We start from the raw sequence: 20,911 nt of genomic DNA, 5'->3' as shown, positions 1-20,911 counted from the left end.
TTGAAACTCTCTCCCAATTAACTTCAGATTAGGTTGAAAATCACTTTTAATATTAATAGAATTTACATCTAGTTAGTACTTGCAATAATGTGAGCAATGATGGAATAACATTCAGGATACCTTTTGGCATGGCACCAAGCTTTGCAACTACTCTGAAGTATCTTGCAAATGGCAAGAAGTATGATTATGTGGATAGAAATAACATGTTCTAAATTTTCTATAATCTGAATCTTGTTTACAGTAAAAATTTTTATAGACTGTCATTACTCCAAGGAAAATTATTTATGATATTTTGATCCTGTTTTCTATTAACAGCAGACAATTAACAGAAAAAATAAATGAGGTTCCTGGCTTGACATTTAAGCTGCTTCTTAATTTTTTAAAAAGAAAAACCACAAAATTTTGGAACCATTTATCAAAGAAATTCCACTCTTATTTTAGTTCTGGAATAAATAATTTAACATACTAAGAAAAGTAACAATATTTGGTCACGAAGTACTTTGGTAAGTGTACAACATTTGCGGGTTTGGGATTAAAATGATTTTTATTTGCAATTATTACAAATTACTCTTCTGTGTTCACTGCATGCTCTAATACTGCCACTCTTGATTAATTACTTGATACTTTAAGGACGGGGGTTTTCTACTTTCTTCCAAAAGATTTTTTTCTTTTATCTGTTTCCATTAACAGTTAGTCTGTCTGTCAGTCTCTCTTCTTCTCTCTCACGTATACATAACCCAAGCTGAGATGCAAGACTGGGTGCTGAATTCCAGCAAATAATTATTTTTTTATTCATATTGTTATGAGGTTTGGTAGAAGAAAGAGAAAGAGAAGTGGGATATAACCTAAAAAATCTTAATAAGGCATGAAACTGCCTCTTCTCCTTGTGAAATTGGTCCTGATTGTTTGCTAGTTTTCACTGTGGCTTCTGGCAGTACAAAAATTACTAGATTTATGAGTCTCTAGTTCTAGTTTCAGATTAAAAAAAGTCAGGAAAAAGTTTAAAGGGATTTTTTAAAAAAAACAAACCACTTCTAGTTGAATACAGTTGACACTTTGATGAGTATTCTTCTGAGATAAATTACTTCAGTGTTCACTCATTAAGGGAAAAATAATTATTTAAATAGATAAAACGTTAAGATGATGAACATTGCACTAAACTTGCAAAAGATTTCTACATTTACAAAGAATATTAGAAGACCTTAAAGCACAGTTATACCTCACTTTCCACATGAAAAAAATCACATACTCTCTAGCTTTAAGCTCAAACAAAATGTAGCCATATAACCTCTATCTAATTACTGACAAAACACAATTAAAATTAAAACCAAACACTTCAAATTTAGTTACTGTCAAAATTAATACTGTCTGTGAAATGTTTCCCTTCTTATTTTAGAGGATGTATTATAATCCTAGTCTCCAACCACATTGTTTCCCATAATTACTTCCACAGGTCTATTGTCTCATTCACCACACAGGAGGAATATAAATGAGCAATATTTGCCTCTGCCTCCAGTTTCTACAAGATAAAAACCACAAGCTTCTTACAAATATTCAGCTTTTGAGAAAAATATAAGTCCTAGGAATAAATTATAAACTATTGTTTATTTCAAAATCAGTTCAAGCAGAACCATAAATCAGGTCCTATATTCTCCTTTCCATTGTTGTATTTCACAGCATCTAAGCCATTTCAAAACCCCAAATCATGTTGATTTTCATCTAGGCATTATATCTGAGAGGCAGACACAAGGTTCTGAGGAACAGCATAGTTCAGCCTTGATACTGCATTGCTAAATCAATGGGCCTGATCAGCAGAGACATCAGGGCCAGTGAAGTATCCCAAGGTAAGGGCCTTGAGAGCACAGCAGGGAACTCAGGTTCCCTGGCTGCCAAGGCTCTCCTGCTGGCTGCTCCAGCAACACTGAGTTCAAGCAGCAAGTTCCAGGGTTGCTTCTGAAAGTGGCTGGCCCTAAAAATTGTTCACGGTTGTCAAGACGAACAGAAAGCAAAAAGATGGGCTCTGTCCTGGTTCCAGCCAGGACAGGGGTAATTTTTGCAGTAGCCAGGAAGGGGCATGTCTAGGACCTCAAGGTTATTCTACATCACCTCACATCATTACCAGAGGTGGGAGGAAAGGAGTCTCTTCCAGGGAGGAGGGGTTCCTCCTAGTCAAGTAAGTGCGGCGGAAGGAGCGGTGGGGTGGCCCCAGTTCCGAGCTGGAGAGAGTGGTTGGGTAATGCTGGTTCCGAGCTGGAGGGAGCAGTGGGGGCAGCGTGGCAGAGGGAGCCATGGGGTATTGCCTGATGCTGGGGGGCTTCCATGTGAATTGTTCCTTTCACGTACCCTCTGTCATTGATATTGTTGCTGTTACTCTTTGTTTCCTTATCTCATTGCTGTATCATGAGGATGAAAGTACTTGGTAAAGAAAAAGCTACTTAAACCATAAGACACGCAGCAGACAGTTATAAACTGTCCATTAATGTATTTAGGATTGATTAGGAGACAAGTCCTAACTCCCATAAGTAGCAAGGTTCTGGAATGTTACAACAGGACTTTTTTTTTTTGTCTGCATTATTTCTAGCTACTTTTACAGTGGAGTGTTAATCATTTATGAAATGGGGGATATGTGCTAACTGCTTGTAGCAAAGTTTACCAAGTGACTCAGGAAGTGGCTCAGAATCCTGTTTTTTTAATAGGGAGACAAATAAAAATAAGAAAAAAAAATTAAAAGCAGGTTCTGACTATCTAGAAATTATGCACAACACCCTATAGGTAGAACTGCTCATTTAATATGTGCAGGAAAATATTTCCCCCAAGTGAATTCTTTGTAACCTTCCTGAATTCTTTAAGCTGACAACTTTTATGTATCTTGCTTGACCAACAATGAAAAATCTTCCTGTCTTCTTCCTCTGCTTTGGTTTTGACCCAAAGTCACTAAATACTAATGGCACAAAAATGTTTTCGAGGACCAGAATGCAGTCACAGAATATAAACAGGTGGTGGATCAGACTTCCTTTTTCTCAAGTTACATATTAATTTCTTCCTGTTGGTAGTCCCTATTAAAGCCAGCTGGTCTACTTACAAAGCAAACTCCTTAGTGACTAAAGCTGGCATAAATGGACAGTAATTGTCAAAGTAAACATGTATATTAGTGAAAAATCTACAAAATATAGCCAGGTACAATACTGAAATAGGTTAATCGATTTTCTTTACTGGTTTATAGCAACTAATACATGGCCTGTTAGCTATTATTTTGCCATGACTGTAGTTCTTCCATGCCTCAAGCTACATTTATCTCACTGATTTCAGGTGGGATTATCTACCAAGGACTATATTTACCTAAATGCTGCACTGACAAAGAAAGAAAGAAATGGAAAGTAATCCTCTTTTAGTCCCCATGCAGAAGTGTCTCCAGCCACACAGCAAGAGAGGATGTGCTTTGTCTAAGGCAACTCTTTCAATGTCATTTGCAAAACTAGTGGGTAGAAAGACAGGTATGGATACTACCATAAATCCTACCTTTTTATTCAGTAAGAAACATTCCCTTTGTGGAACTCACTAAGCACAGTAATCTATAGCCCCATTAGTTTAGAAAAACAAAACAAAACAAAACAATCACCCCCAAAACAATCTCTAGTCTTTCAGATAGCAGAGTAAACCTCTGCCACGTTCTTTTAGATCTAGAGAAGAGCTTCCCAAACATAAGCAAATTGGTCAGCAAATATTGTCCTGTTCTTTTTTCTGTTACTGGTGCAGTTTGATTGGGATTACTACACATTCAGCACCACATCGACTCTCACAACCCCTATTTCCTTGACAGAGAGAGGGTTGGTGTGGGGATAGGAAATAGCACTGCTCCTGTCCTTCTCACTCCTCTGGACAATGGGCAGGGCTGTGCCATGTCTGCAGTCCTCAAATCAGGTTTTTATTCCTCCTCATGTGCCCCAGTAGTCAACATAGATAGAGAGCTGGACAGAACTTCTTACAAGAGGAGTCTTTTTTGAAACTGAATGGCAGACTCAAACAATTATTTTCCTAATTTTATAAAATGATGAAAGTTTATGTAAGGACTATAAATTACACAATTTCAAATATTGGGACGTGTAATGGAATAGCTAGGTCATGAATGCCTTTCACCCCTCAAGATTACTTTGAAAAATATGTGTACTTCATATAGGCCCTACAAAATGTCCCAGAGCAGAGTTCTACACTGTAGGATACCACCAGTCACTCACAACACAGCAACATTTTATCAAGGCATAGTTACAGCAGGACACAAATTTTAGCCTCTGTCTTTGATAGACAAAGAACTAGCTGGAAAAGCAGAGGTTTGTAACAAGTTTGCATTCACGGTTGAGAAAAACAATAACCAAGTACTTGGACAGACACCAGATGACACATCCTCTTTGCTTTTTAACTCGACATCCTGAATGATAAAAACTTCTGGGCTATGAAGGAAGAGGAACCATAACCTTGACTTGTTTTCTACTTCATGGCTGCTGCAGGAATTTTGTCTGGGGCAGGTTCAACAACAGTTCAACACAGGTTTGTAGGTCAGCCTGCTTTTAGTGCTTTTTGTATCCGATAAGGAGGTTTTTACACCAGAAGCCTTAAAAGGCAGGGAACACATTTTCAGATGTTAAACAGGCTAACAACAACAGGCAAGGAAGAACTTCGCTTATATTGATTTTGACCCAAGGATGCAAAGTTAAACTTTGCACGTAAACCACTTCTGCAATCCTAGACTTCATAGGATAAAAATTTCAGCCACTATGGGAGACTTTACCTAACAGAAACCTAAAACCATACACATTTATTAATATAATACCCTAAGTTTTCTTGTGTAAATTTTATGAAAATTCATAATACAACCTTATTCAAAGAAATTAACTTATTTCAATGATGATCTTGTATACACAGCCCTGTATCACTAAAGGCAAAATGAGATATTTCAGAAGAGGAGCAAGGGGATGGTTCTTTGGTAGAAATTCAGCGTTATAGGGTATTGTATACTCAAACAACACAACATTTCAAGTAATTAGTATAATTTTAAAAGAATATTCTATATTTCTGTCAGATTGAGAACATCCTTATAATCAGCTGAGAAACTGAAGGTAATGTAAAATATTAATATGGATGACAAAAGAATACTGTAAGCAGCCAGGCCTAAATACAAGTGAAATAATGTATGCAAAACTCTCTTTTACCTGTTAAGCAGTTTTACTTTAAACATGAATTAGAAGCAATTTCAGACAATAAAAATAACCCCATGAGCTTTAGGTAACAATCATAGGGCAACAAAGACTGAAAAGCCAAAACAAAGTAAATTAGTTTGTTTTTAATCTACTGAACATTCCCTTGTTTGGAAGAATAAACTATCATTTTTTGACAGCTCTGTCCTTGGTACTTCACAGTATTAAAATACATGGCTTTCTGACTCAAAAAAAAAAAAAAAAAGATAGCTCCATTCATGCTGATTTACTACCCTATGAAATCTAGCTGGAATCAGCAGTGCTGCATACCTTTAAGAAGTTGGCTTGGAGATTTGTTTGTAAAAATTACCTGCAGTGCAGTCTAAAGATGTCAGAGAAGTTATTTATAGGAGGACACTTTAAATGTATTCTTGAAGGTACCTCATTAAAGGCATATTGTTATACATTCTTCATTAAAGTATAAACCAACAATTGCAATCCCTTCTGCCCTGAAACTGCTATCAAAATCTCAAATGCTTTCAGAGTTGCCAGCTATCTACCCTTTCAGTTTTTCATGAGATTTTCAGAAAATAAGCTTCCAAACAACAATTCAAGTCCATAGCCTAAACTCAGGTTTTGCAATTTCTTCAGTCTCCTCCTTTCTTTTTAAATAAAACCAAATAATAAATTTAAAAAAAAATTGTGCTGGTCTCTAAAAGTTTAAGAATTTATTTAATATTACAGGATTGACATACTTGAAGACTGGAAAATAACATATGCAGAATCAGGCAAACCTTCAAGTGGAGATTATGTAATTACGTAATCTAAATTAATGCATTTTAAATTGTTCTAAATGGCAAAAGCAGCTGTAACTCAGAACAATAAGGTATAACAGTCAGAAAATAATATACCACTGAAATCTGCCATTCATCTAATCCATTAAATTCTTCAGATTTTAATGTATTAAGAGCCAGTTTCTAAGCCAACCTCACATTTCAGTTTATTGAAAAAGAAGAAAAGAGAACAAATGCTTCTGTTTATATGGTTTCTGTCTTTGATTGTTACCCATTAAAACTGTGAGTTAAAACTTATTAATTTGTTCCTCAGTCAGAGAGCACTTGGATTTGTTGCGGCTGTGTGTGAACACTGGGTTGCATATGCCAATTAATTTGTATCAAATACTGAGGCGTAAGTGCTTAGAAACAATAACAAACGTGAGACACATACATTGCTTCTAAATTAATTTAAGGATATTTTTTGTCTAGACTTCTACTGAGTTACTTTCAGTTTCAAAGGCACACAGTGAAAAACAGAAACAGCAAAACAGACTTCTTGTAAGCACATATAAGACACATTTTTCTATTACAGAGGTCTTTTGTACAAGGCACTCATAGAACTACATGCCAAGAATGGGCTTCACTTGCAAAGGAGCTCTTGAGTAATTGTGCTTAAAAGAATTGATTCATCTGTAGTCTTGTAATTTCAAAGAACTCCATTTACCACCTAGTTTTCATGGTGGATCTTGAAGCACCCAACACTGAGAAAGACTACAAAACTAATAAAAGTATGAAAGATCTTTCAACTACTGTTGAATGGTTTCATTAAACTTTTTTTAAAAAAATAAAGGATTCTATGGCATTCAATATATAATTCTTAACCTTCCTAGGTTAAGAATTAAACTGCCTTTACTTTCACAGGTATAGTTAAGGTGACTTTGTGCCCTGTATATTTCAACCAGCACTTTTGTCAAATTTCTTCCACACAAATTCAGTAGAATTTCAAAATATTTTCTATTATATCTATATCTCTATATAATAGAGATGAAGGTAATAGAGATGAATGTTTATAAGCACATATTCTGTATATCAGTGGAAGCCTGGAAGACTTATTCAGCTTATTCTGAGAATGGCAAAACAACTGAAATGTGATTTTTTTTTTTTTTAAATCCCTGTCTTTACTGTCCAACTCCCTTTCCTCTTCTTACCCTGGTATTAATTTCAGTTTCCCTCTATGACACAGTGAGTAAGAGACAAAAGTACTATATAGGTATTCAAAGGATTTTAATAGTTATAATTTTCATTTCCAAAATGAATGGCATATGAGAAATGTACAAGTATCAATCTTGTCACTTTATTTCCTACAATGTTCTGCTGCGTTCAGAAGCTATTTTTTAAACGTAATCAAAAAGAGTCTCTTCTTAAAAATATGCTTTGCGTACTCTTCCCTGCCTAACAGAGATAAGAAAATTATGTAAACTTAATTTTCAGATAAGTGGCCCTCTTATACTGGACCTATAGGCAAAACTTTTTTGTTTGTTTGTTTATTTATTTGATGAGCCTTACTATTTGAATTTAGTTTTGCCATTTTGATTATCTAACATTCACACTTTTGTACTGTACTCAGGACAATATTTTCAAACTACTACCTATGGAATGGCAGTCACCTGGATTTTGTCCTGCACACACATCATGAATCAAGAGCATATGGCTAGCGGAGGTGACGAGCTTGTCTTGTAGCACTGGGGGCTTGGGCTGGCTGGGTCATGGCAGGAGGAAAGGAAGGGTGAGCGCCAGCACAACAAGCAGAGCTGAGCAGGAAGCAGGTGGGATATCCAGCCAGAGAATCAGTCTCCTCCTTGTTGGGGCACACAGCATGATCTCACATCAGTGAGAAGCTTATTATGACACTCACTTCCATGTTCATGATCTGGTATACTAATGAGTTAGGAAATCTTTCTCCCTGCTGTATAATTATTTTGATGCTCATGTTATTTATCTGCTTACACACTTACAACAGAGTTCTAGTAATTAAACTTTGTTTAACCTATGCTACTCTGAAGTCAGTACACAGGAGAAAAGTAATTTGCTGTTTTAACATTTCAGACCTCTGGAGCTAACAGAGGGGTATTGGTCTTTGCTTGGAAGGGCTTACATACACTCCTCCCACCAAGTGTTATTCAGACTTTAAAAAGAAGTCTAAATAACACCTCTACAATTTAGTGGAGTCAGAAACAGATGGAGGGCTGCAGCTGACAACTCATCTATTGGTACTTTGTTTAGTGTGGGTTTGTTGGGGGTTTTTTAATTCTTTTAAAGCAGACTATAAGTTTACCTTCTTCATACCCATTACATGAATACTACAATAATGTTGACCAAGAAAAAACCTTGTCCAACCCATAGTTTAAGGAGCACAGTTAACGAAATGACTGTTAGAAAGCAACAAATAACATTGTCTCCCTTTCCAGGAAGTAAATCAATAGCTCCATTCACAACAGGTTTCAAAGACAATTCAACCTCAGGAAAGGCGCACATACTCACAAATTATAGAGCATATCAGCCATGTTGCTGCGGTAGTACAAGGCATTTCTATAGGCGCTTTCAGCTTCAGAAATCTTGCTCTGGCTCTTGAGAACATTTCCAAGGTTACCCCATGCTGTCAAGAGGAGAAAACAGTATTCAGAAACAGCTACAATCCAATTACACATGACAGAGTATCCAAGTATCAGGAAGTTCCTCAGGGAGACAAACCTCACAAAGAAACTATTTTTATGGAGCAGGAGGGGAGGTTGGTTATTTTTTTTTTCCCCCAGTTTTCTGGATCTCTGGATCTCTTATTGTGAGACTCACATTTCATAGAGGTGATTTACATGCATTCAGGTGGGAAAAGGAAATTTTTAAAAAAATATGTCTCCATGCTTTAGAAATTACTGAGGCAAAGGCAAGGGACCATTTTATTTTACATCGTCTCTAAATAAAAATCCACAGAGTGAAATGTGGATCTGGAGCATCTTCCTAGTTTTAACCTTTTTTAAGCCTATTGACCCTAAACAGCAAGAAATCTTCCCAGAGAAGATGTTGCCCTCACTGAAGTATAAAAATTTGACATATTACGCAGGAATTGAAAGAATGGTTAGGTAAGTAACCAGGATTAAAAATATGCCATATGGATACAAACATACTACACAGATTACTAAAATGCATTTTTTCCACCAGGAAAACATGTGGTTCCTTTCCATACAATTTATTATGTTACACAGTGTGCTTTTATAGCCCATCTATAAAGGACTTCAGGTAAAAAACATATTTAAGTCTCCACATGTTTCCTTTGCAGTTTTGTTGAGTAGCACAAAAACTACTTAAAAAAGGAATTGGAACTAACATTTTATTGAAAACACAGCCCATGCTACTAAGAATTTAGAAAGCTCGTTTAACTGGCACTGTAATTATAGTGTATGTGTGTGTGTACATGGGAAAAAAAACCAAACCACATTATGCTTATAAATATATCAAAGTTGTTTCATAAAAAGTTCTACTTTCACACAGGTATTTTTTAATGCAAAAAAACAATGGAAAGATGATGCACGCTCTTTGCACCAAACACAAATATATTTCATAATATTCTTCCCTCCAGATATACTGACCATAAACATCAGCTCAAGTAGCAGTTAACTCTGATGCTCTAGTCAAGCCCTGTTTTTACAAGAATGTGCATTAATCTTGCCCAATGCAAAATTTCAGTGTAGCTTTAATCTAACATTGCTAAATAGGTTGATAATTGTGATATGTGTTTTTTCCTCAGCAAGTGTGTTGTTTTCAATCTACTGTGGTTTGCTGCAGAATCATCCTATCATAAGGATGGAACAGAATTTCCTCTGAGCAGAATAAACTAATCACTGCTGGGAGAAAAAAAAATTAGAATTCATAAAAATCACATCATCCAACTGTGCACAACATATTCTGTGAGTTGCTTCAGTTTAGCCTAGTACTTAACATGATGAGAAATAATTCAAACATTATTTATCAATAAATTAACAAAAGTCACAAAAATGTTTCATCACTTTGGAGTAAAGCTGCTAAAACTATTCTCAGATTCACTCAGCTTTTACACTCTTTGCTATCATATGTGCAGAATTCTGAATTTATTTCCCCATTACTGCTATTCTTCCTTTTTACATACAGAAAACATTTTGGAAGCACCAATTAAGGTGACTAGCCAGGCAGTAAGCATTATTTGCTTGTAAGATAAACAGAGATTTCTATACGTTTTTTAAATTAATTTCTGAAAACATATCCTGATGTTGCTTCTGCAGCACATGGCCATTCAACTTGACATAATTATATGTTCCATGTAATCTGTAGGTACTTTTGTTTTCACTCTGATCTCCCATAACAGAGCATTACATCAAAAGACCATTTGGACTACTGATAAAAATTTCCTGCTATACAGTTATTTACTCCCAAACATTCTGAAGCTCAGTAAATGAAAGGATGCATAGAAGAATGATTCAGTTCATCTTTTAATCTGTTAGACTGGGAATACACTGTTACCACTGTTAAATGTAATATTTTCTCCTCTACATTTCATTTTATACCGTAAGCTCTAATATTTATCTGAGTTAATATAATTTTTAAGGCAACACTTTAATTTACATTTTGCAAAACAATGTGTCAAGTTTTTAATATCAATCAATAATTAATTGGCATTATTTATTTTAAATGTATTCCATTTAGGCTTTTGTCTAAACTTCTAAAACTGTGAATGATTAATATTATGTGATGCATTAGAAGTGATAGTAGCAGAAAACAGCAAACACATTAGTGATAAATCTCACAATTTATCACTAATGGAGACATAAAAACCAGGTCTTTTAACTTATCTGGGCTATAAAAGCTTGGTATAAATTTTTCCATCAATTTAAACACAGAATTAGATGAATGACCTAGTTCTGGCTGGAGATGATGCTACACAGAACATATTGCAGAATAAATGCTTATGTGTAGAGATCATACTCATAAGCCCTGGAAGTTATGGACAGCTAGTATCTGCAGCCACCACATCTTCTTTGTTTTTGGTATATGAGGGAGGGTAAAAGAGGATGGTGCACATACATGGAAAAGAAGCTACATGAGATACTCAAGAACTTCACTCCTGCTTTGTCTTAAGTAGTGCAACTAACCATAGGAAAAACAAAGAATTTCAATTATTAACTGCCATCTCTCAAACAAAATTTTTCCTGCAAAACTCTAAAAACATCAGTACAACTATGGGCACATCCAGAAATAGAAATGAAGTTATACCTAAGTGAAGCCACATCCCTGTCAAAAACATACCCTATGACTCCAACTAAAGTTCAGCTGTCAGCTATTTTCCATTTGTACATGGTGAGAAATGAAAATATATAAATATATATATATACACACACCACAATTTAATCTTTAATTAAAAATTCAAATTTTCCCCTATAGAAGACCCTATTTAGCAAAAGAAAAAAGCAAGTTGTGAATGAAAGAGCTCTGCAGTATTTACTTTCTGCCTCTGCTTAATTCCCTGTGAACAAAGAGACCAAAACAGACCCAGGTCTTTTACAAATAATACTCCATCATAGCATGGGAACAAATGTAACATTCACATTTCACCTACAAAACAGTCAATCCATTCAAGCTTTATTTAACTGCCTAATTTTCCATAGATCATACTCAATATAAATGGGCATATTAAAAATTAAATCAATTTCATCACCTCTATCATAAGTCAGCTATAAACTGAAAAGTCTCCCAATGTTTGAGAATTCCTACACTAGTTACATTGCTTTGCAGGAAAACAAAACTTTTTAAAGGGGTTTTGTTCTGCTGTTTGTTGGAGGGTTGTTTTAAAATAAGTAGAAGGAAATATTATTTATAGTTAAGTAGGAAAATAAATAATTTATAATAAATTAAATAAATTATAATTTTGGCCATATCAAACTAGATTTCTATTAAACTTTAAATATTGCATTTATTCTACCAGGTAATAAAGTGTTTTCAAAATGAAAATTAATATGAGAAATGTCAGCCTCAAGTTTAACACGCCTAATTTCTCAACTGTTTAATGGAAACTGAGGATTAAGATTTAACAAGACTGAAAAATACCAGGCTGGTGTATTGAACCTTTTCTGAGCACCTTCATTCTGGAAGAGAGCAAGACAAACAGCAGCAAAGTAAGAACAACATTGTTCAGTCTAATCTGCCTGGATTTTAGATGCACATTTTACTAAAGAGAACAGGTAAACTTTCAGCTTGCAATTGAATTTTGAAAACAAATATGAAATGGAAATGAATGAGTCCAAACATCTTCATTTAAATAAAACTTTCCCACTCGACTGAATCAAGGATCATGCTATGCTATTCAATGAAATGGAAATTACAAAGCAACAAAGTGTCAAAGAGCACTCAGGTGGATTAAAAGCATATATGCAGATTACTTGATCCAAAAGTTTGCTTTAAATAAAAAAATAATAATGATTAAAAGCACAAATCACTAACAAAGAAAAATCAAAGTATTTAAAGTAGGATTCTCCTTTCTACCCGCCACCCCTATATAATCCATGAAAAATTTGGTAATAATAAAATCTATTTGGAAACTCACTACCTATTAACATATCTGTTGTCCAAACACCTTTGCTGAAACGTGGAGAGAAAAAAATCCAATAAAAATTGACTATTAAATCGTTAAAATACAATCTGATGAACTTTTAAAAATAATATAGAAAAGGAAAATGCTGCCTTTCATAGTATGTTATGCCAGAGGGAAAACACTGTCTTTTGCAAACCTTAGTAGAAGAAAACATACTTGAAAACTAATCCAGTAAAATGTAGGATTTAAAAAAATTGATCTGTGATATTCACAATTCGCAGGAAAAACATTACTGAAATTTTTTAATACTGCTCTCCCCAGACTTACTCACAAAACAAAATTTAAACCATAAATAGATGAAATAATTAAAGAGCATGGAGTAGATTATTACTACAGTGAAACAAACTACTTGAACAAAGACTGAAGTATTTAGGGAACAGCCAAGTTATTTGTAATCAACTTGTCAGCAGTTCGTAACTAGAAGCTTTAGTTCACAGAAAAATGCACATCAGGCCAAGAAAACCTCTATGGAGCTTTACAGATACTTGTGCATTATTTACTACTCTTTAGCTTGTGAAATTAGAAACAGCAGTTCCAGTTTGCATTCCCTCACAATACAATCCTTCTGCATTTCTTCTGACTCATCTATGAAAAAGAAGTGAATGCATAACAATCATAATCTCTTTTTCTTAAACAGAGGTTAAGGATGAAGTGATGCTTCATCTCAATTTTTTTACTGTTTACCTGTTTAATTTGCAGACATTAGATTTCAAGACTCAAAGATGACTAAGCATGTGGGGGTCAAGAGATGCTAAAGGTTCCAAAGAAGCTTCCTTCTCCAAACCTTTTTAAATTCATAGCCATTAGTATTGGTAAGTCATTTAGTGGGATGATAAATTAAGGGTGAGATTTCTAATTTTACTTTCCTTGAACACTTTTCTGTTTCCAATAGTGTCCAAAAGAATTTTCCATTTGCTTCTCTTCTCTCACAAGGTTTACAATTGAATTAAGATACACACTCTTTATATATATATATTCACTAACAACCTCCTGTTGGTCACAGCATCAAAATCTAAAATGCGCAGTACACTTGATGCAAAGTTTTGTTTTCTTTCACTATAAACTTGAGTAAGAATATCAAAGGGAAACAGGTTAGAACAGAATGACAAAATTTAAAACACTACAAGGAGGAAACAGTTCCGATTACACTGGCCACTTCGACCTGTTGTGGTTTCCAATAATTACATCACAGTTAGATTTTCAGGGTTTGATTACTTTACTTACTGAAGTTGTTACCAGAGTAATGGAATCACATCTGAAAGAACTAAAATAACCTTATGGAAGTAAGGGAGCAGCTGAGGTCACGCGGTCTGTTCAACTTGGAGAAGACTGAGGAGAGACCTCATTGCAGTTACAACTTTCTCATGAGTAGAAGAGCGGGGGGCAGGCACTGATCTCTTCTCTGTGGTGACCAGTGACAGGATCCGAGGGAATGGGCTGCAGTTGTGTCAGGGGAGGTTTAGGTTGGATATTAGAAAAAGGATCTTGACCCCAATGGTGGTTGGGCCCTGGAATATGCTCCCCAGGGAAGTGGTCACAGCACCAAGCCTGACAGAGTTCATGAAGCGTTTGGACAATTCTCTCAGGCACACGGTATTACTCTTGGGGATGGTCCTGTGCAGGGCTAAGGGTTGGACTCGATGATCCATGTAGGTTCCAACTCAGCATATACTGTGACTGTTCTTGCAATACAGAAGAGAAATGTAAGGAATATTTCCCCACATAGTTAGTATTCTCACAAAATTAGGGCCAAGTAAACTACATTACTTACAGTCTAAACTTCGTTGGGAGGTTGATCTTTTTCTATGCATTTTATATTTTGATCTATATTCTTAACTTCTGTTAAAGGGTTGAAATTCATAATACACAAAACATACAAAGTATCTGATTACTTAAAGTAAAATTATTAACAAAAAAAAAAAAAAAAAGTGGGAAAATTTGCCATTTCTTTGAGTCTTTTGAGGACTTCTGAGCGTGATCTACTTCATGAGACATATGCTGAAACATTAAGACCAAGGTCTGTAAATGGAAAATTCTACCTACTGGGAATAAAAAAAAGTAAAGGCAGATACTTGCAACAGAGGTAAACAAGTATCCAATATCCAGATATTCCAAACTACCTTGTTGGATAAGTGTGAAGAAGCAGCACAGCACCAGTTATATTTCTGACATTTGAAAGGTTTATAACCATAGTTATAAAGATAACAATTGCTCCTTTTTGTTGAAAAGTTAGATGCATTAGCAACTGATGAGTTTTTCCTTCCAAGGGTTGATAGAGCAGACTGGTTTCTCCCAATAAATCTCTGAAAGTTCAGTTGCACACTCGAAAAAAATATGAGATCTCAACATCTAAAACAGTTTTTCTATAATACAGAGCTACTACTTATCACAAAGATACTCAGAAATGTAATAAAATAATGGTTTTTAAGGAGTTTGAGAATGGAAAAGTTCATTTAAATGCTACAGATTACTACTTTAAAAGTGAAACAGGTTTTGCCTAAGTTCTGTATGATGGTTTCTACAAGGTATTTATATTTTTCCTGTCATTTCACAGAAATAATGTGGGTTTTTTTAAAATATGTCATAAAATCATGCATATCATTTGCAATAAATATCCTTTAAAAACTTCACTTGTTAATAGAACATTTTGATCAAGTTACTCCATTTTGCTAACTCAACCACGAAACTGCCCTGTTTCCTGTCTCTTGGTCAGATAAATGGTTTCTATATACACATAATTTATGAGCTTGATCTACTTTGCACATTGATTTTATTTTTTTTTTTATATCAGTGGCTATGTGGTAATGTTGAGACAGACTTATTTATATTGTTTGTTCAACAGTTCATTTGTTGATCAACTGCAGGGCTTTTGTAATGAAAGCAGGTGAAAGAAAAACAGAATTGAAAACTCTGCAGTGCTCTGAAAGCTGTCCAACATCATGTCAGCACGGGTACTAACCAACTCACTTTTGGCAGGCAGTGCTTCAGTTTTGTTTCTTAGTTCTGAAACCCTGATGCAAATGTGTACCAGTGCATGACTCTCTACTGCTCAGCATCACTGCCTGATATACCCACTTCACTTGCTATGTTATAAAAAAATAACTTTTCCTCCTCAAAGGATAGCACAGTGACTCAGTTCAATGAACCTGAGAGATGAGACTGAACAGCTGTTAAAGTGTTCTTTGGCTTCACCATTTACCCTGTTTAGTCTAGAGCGTGGACTCCTCATTCTGCCTAGGACATACTTGTAGATTTTGGTAATCCAATCAACTTTGATGAACCTAGTCCCAAGTGTGTGAGTGCTCCACCATCTGGCTGAATAGTAAAGTGAGCCATCAATGAAAAGTATGTGAGTATACTTAACTCACCATAAACTCACACTTCTCCTATACACCCTGACAGATTACAGTGTGAAGAAATTCTCATCAGTGCCTTTGTTTGAGGTGTCACAGGATCAAGTAACTTCCTTACTGTTTTTAGTTAAGTAAAATATTTTCAGGGAAACACAACAGAAACTTTTAACAGCACAGCCCTCACCCAGTACTAGTCAACAGACAAATTCAGAAAGAAACATGCTTCCCAACCACTCATTTCTCTGACAGTGGTACCATCTCATATCTCTCAAGAGCTGCCTCTGTGCAGCCAGCATGCTACACGTACAGCCTTCCAATTCTCCCTTAACAGAAAGACAATACTACAGACAAACCTGTCCTGTAAACCAGATTCAGTCCAGTGCTGATACTGCAAAACCTCTAAAAAGCTTCAAACCAGAAATCACAACCTAACTGCAATGTCGTAGGTGCTTTCTATAAATCATAGAATCATAGAAATTAACTGGGTTGGAAGAGACCTCCGAGATCATCAAGTCCACTCCTTGATCCAACTCCACTGTGATCATGGCACTCAGATAAACAAATAAAAAACCACCAACACACACATTGTTTTGGATACGTCCTCTCATTTCCCAGTCTTTGTACAACTTCGTTCTGTTTAATGTTGCAACTCTGACAAAGACAGTCTGATTAAGATAAAGCTACTTACTGCAAGATCACAGACTTGTTAAGAATACAACGATTTTCTTCTTCCTGAGCTCTTTTGGCACACTTCAGTGCACGAGGAAATAGCTTTTCATCTGACAGAAAGGTAATAACGAAAGACTGATAAACATAGATTATATTTTATTTCAATGGAAATCCCACTGTCAAAGAAGATAACTGTCAGAGATTACTTCAGGGCAATGTTTCATGACACAGTGGCTCTGGTGGAATCACTATTTTAAGGAATTTCCGCACCTAGCACCCCCAGGCCATTCAGTTCTGCCACACACTTCCTCATGCTAAAATGATTTTTGGGAAGGCTATGGTACGAATCAGAAAACTAAACTGATCCAGGGTAGGGGAAAAAAGAGAAAAAGGAGATCACAGTGCCCCTAACATCTAATTTAGTTACTGTTCTGTTCAGTCAGAGCCCGATCACACCTTTGCACCGCACATGTATGAACACCATAAGCTATTACTGCCACAAAGTTCCTATTCCACAAAACTTCACAGTGGTCAGGAACAGAGCTGAGAACAGTGCTGACCCAGAAGTCTCATGTCATAGGGAACCATATTTTTTGTAGAGTCCATGGATCTAAATTATGCAAGAAAACAAAATGAGGACAAAGGAGCAGAAGAATATAAATGAAACAAGAGTACATCTCTAGGCACCCCAGTCATCCCAGGACTGACTCTGAGGAACTCTTCAGAGGTCCAAACTGACTCAAGCAAGGAGTATGTGGACTAAATCTGTCAAATTATGTAACTTTTTAAACAGCAGGCATGGTTCTAAAAACCATTATCTATGATACATTCAAAATTATCACTTATGTCCAAAGTGACGAACTGTAAGCTAGCCTCCTGCACCAATGGTAGGGCGAACTGAAACGTCAGCCCTGATCCTCAAAGTGAAAAGTAGATGGATCATTGTTGGCTTCTTTCCAGAAAAAGGGAACAGAGAGGACAGTGTCCTGGAAACATGACAGGAGCCATAGGGAGGGGAAAATCAGTGCTCAGGTTTGTCAAACCAAGAAAATCTTCGGATGTGCTCAAACAATATGTATCAGACTTGGAAAAGGCAAATTACTGCATATCCAGGAAACAGGCTTTTCACAACACTTCAAGTTGTATGGGTTTGTTTGTTTTGTTTTAAATCACTTATAAAGGCAAGTCAGAGCCTGTGAAGCTTTGCCAGACAATACATATCCCCACTGGTATGGAAATATAGGTGGTAGGAAGGAAGGTGGGTCATAAAATTACCTCCTTCATATTTTGTCAGCAGTGATACTAATTAAAGACACTGCAACTATTAACCAGCATCTTTAATAGTCCATATTCCAAATACCTTTTGTATTTTAAGACCTCAAAGAAAAGTTCATTGTGCCAGAACATTCAACAAAAGAGAAGGGAATGGCATTGAGAACTCAGTCATTCTATTTTGTGATCTTTTCTGTAATTTAAAACAAAACTAAATGCAAGCCTTTTATGCATACTATAATTGCATCAGCCACCATTTACTTTTTGGATGCATGACGGTTGGCAATGATGACACTTTAACTGTCAACAAAATTCCCTGTTACAAAGGAGGGGTATTTAAAATCTTCATAAAATACTTGTATTTATCTATCTACACTGGGATTTTACACTAAGAGAACTGGTATATATGTAGATTACTGTTCTGTCCACATCAAGGATTAGTTTCTCTACCAGATTTATGTAAGGTGACCTCAATATGTACTGATATGAAATCCATTACAGATAGGAAATTAAAGTCATGCAACTCATGGGAAAAAAATCTCTACATAAAAAGAAATTTTTCAGAGTTGACATATTTTGAAAAAAAAAGGCAAAATAATGAAATAATGGGATGACTATCTAATGCATTTAAACATGCTAAGCTTAAGAATCAGTCCAGATAATCTCATTTTCCTCTAATTAAAAGTAACTCTTTCCCTCTGGAAAAACAAAGCAGGATCGTTCCACCACACAAACACGGGTTGAAGGCTCATCCTTTAGCAAACTAGAAAAGAAAATCTATCATTTTCTGGCAAAGAAAATACCAAACAAGCCATTTTACTTGATATGCTACAAAAAATTCATCTTTCCAAAGCTATTTCCTCCTTCACCAGGGCCGGGGATTTTTTGCACTGTAGTTTTCAGCCCAGATGAGCTTGTTGAATGATTTTGCAGAGCACCTCATGGAAGGCAGGGGAAGAAATAACAGTCTGATGAGTCCATGTCTCAAAATTGTTTGTATCTTTAAAAAGTCTAGCTGGTAGTTAATAAAAATTTCTTTTCCTATCCCCCTGAAATTTAAGATTCACAGATTAGAGATGCTGTTGGACTATACTCCAAGGGGAAAAAAAAAGGGGGGGGGGGGGGGGTGAAAACCTGTTTCCAGACCTTTACATAGATAAAAAGGAAGAATATCAGGCTTTTTCATATCCTGCGGAAGGAGAAGCACATATCCCACAGTGACTTGGTTTTCAGAGGAAATTACAGCACTACTGAAGAACTGAAAGAGAGAACACTGTCACTGGAGAACAAATTCAGACTTTAACCTGAACTGTAAACCATTTTCCTTCAGCTCTCCAGCATATTTGGCATAACCAGACTGTTTTGGTGAGGCCAGGCTGCCTGTAGCATGCTCAAATGCTCTAGATAACTATAGTTGTTTCCCAAACAACTTACTAATGACCAACTAGTTGACTAAAAAGTATGTCAAGAATCACCATAATGACTATATATCCCGACATGTATTCATCCACTACCTTAGGACGGATATTACACTACCCTAAATATGGAGAAGTTTTAATATAAATCTTCTTGGATCACCAAAATTTAAACAAACAAACAAATAAATAAATAAAAATCCAATCTCTTACAATAATGTCTTACAAGTTCCATTCTAGAGGGAAAAATTGAGTTTAAAGTGGTTTGTTCAAAGACTAAGGTAGAGCTCATTAGCAGAATTGCTCATATCACTGGTTTGTCTTATCGATGATAATATGCAAAACTTTTAAGCGTAATTGTCAGTATGCTTTATACTTTGAAAATCTGCTGGCTTATATGGCAGCCTGTGCACTGAAATCCCTTTCCCTCTTAAGCCTTGTTTTTAAAAATCCAAAATTTTCTATTCAGTAAAATGTTATACAAATAGGACTGCACCACTTTTAGAATTATTTTATTATTATTGAAATTAAATAAACCAAATGAATAAGAAAGAATTACTTTGTAGAGTAATATTTTGGGCCATTAGGCCAAAGAAGAGACGGAGTTTTACTTCCAAGCTGGGCATAAAAAAAACAAATATATGCACCAAAACACTGAAATCCCAAATGCTCAATGTGGTGGTTGTTAGTACACACACTGCTCTATTTAGGACATACAAAAAATGTGAGCTGAATGATGAGTTGTTTGTCAGAGCGATAGCTATATGTGAAACCAAAGTTCTAGAGGTGTTAGAGGAGAAACTAGCTTCTTCCCAGCATAATGTAAGCTCCTAACAATAAGTATATTTGAAGAATGCTATACCTCAAAATATTTCTTCTCCTTTGGTCTCCAGTCATCACTAGTAATACAAAAATATTAATAATAATCGCAAAGAATGTTTTACTGAATCTTTTTCTTTGAAGGAAATATGGCTTCTTTATCTAGTTTGCTACAAAGTATTATAATTGGTTTTCCTCATTGCACTGTTAGTTGGTATTGTCACTGCCTGCTGAAGAAGGGACTTCTTACTGACACTGACTGCAACTAGGAAATTATTTTCTAAGAGCAGACAAGGGTAACAGCAGCAAGCTGTCAAATTAGATGGAGACAGCTTCTAGTGTTTACTTCTACCCAATTACACAGAACTAGAGCACACAGTCTCTACAATGAAGGGCAGAGGACCAACTCTTCAGTAAGAATAAAGTTGGGTGCCTTTTTAACAATAACCAATTTATGTAAATGAAGTGGAAGAAAACTAACTTACATGATTATTTCTTTCCCCTTACACTAACACCTAAAACTTCATATAGCAAATACATTTGCTAGCTCCATTAGTTATGGTAAAATAAAGAGGAAATTAATACTACAAACTATTTAACTTGGATAACAAATTCAAAATAGTATTTAAAAAATATTAAAAGCAGAGATTATATTTTCTTCAGTTCAGATTGAAAAGCAAGTATTATGCTTCATAGAGAGATTAAATAATCTAAATTCTAAATTCAGCTTTAAGGATTC

The 20,911-nt window shown here is 35.5% G+C and overlaps 1 protein-coding gene across 1 annotated transcript in view; it reads right to left on the bottom strand.

Annotated features, from left to right (window-relative positions):
* LOC114065196 (protein O-mannosyl-transferase TMTC2-like) overlaps nt 1-17,173 on the bottom strand; it is a gene marked incomplete at its 5' end in the record, with an annotated part of 90,521 nt that extends 73,348 nt beyond the window's left edge. Inside the window, 2 exons of the mRNA XM_027898895.1 lie at nt 8,510-8,624; nt 17,094-17,173. Of these exons, the coding sequence (XP_027754696.1) occupies nt 8,510-8,624; nt 17,094-17,173 (195 nt within the window). The remainder of the gene's footprint in view (nt 1-8,509; nt 8,625-17,093) is intronic.
* Nucleotides 17,174-20,911: the final 3,738 nt, after the last annotated feature.

The sequence above is a fragment of the Empidonax traillii genome, unplaced genomic scaffold (assembly GCF_003031625.1).
Source record: "Empidonax traillii isolate 1590-97213 ecotype Southwest subspecies unplaced genomic scaffold, ASM303162v1 scaffold629:size373524, whole genome shotgun sequence".
Lineage (NCBI taxonomy): Eukaryota > Metazoa > Chordata > Aves > Passeriformes > Tyrannidae > Empidonax > Empidonax traillii.
Note: the sequence above shows the minus strand (reverse complement) of the source record. Positions and strands in the feature narration are given on the sequence as shown.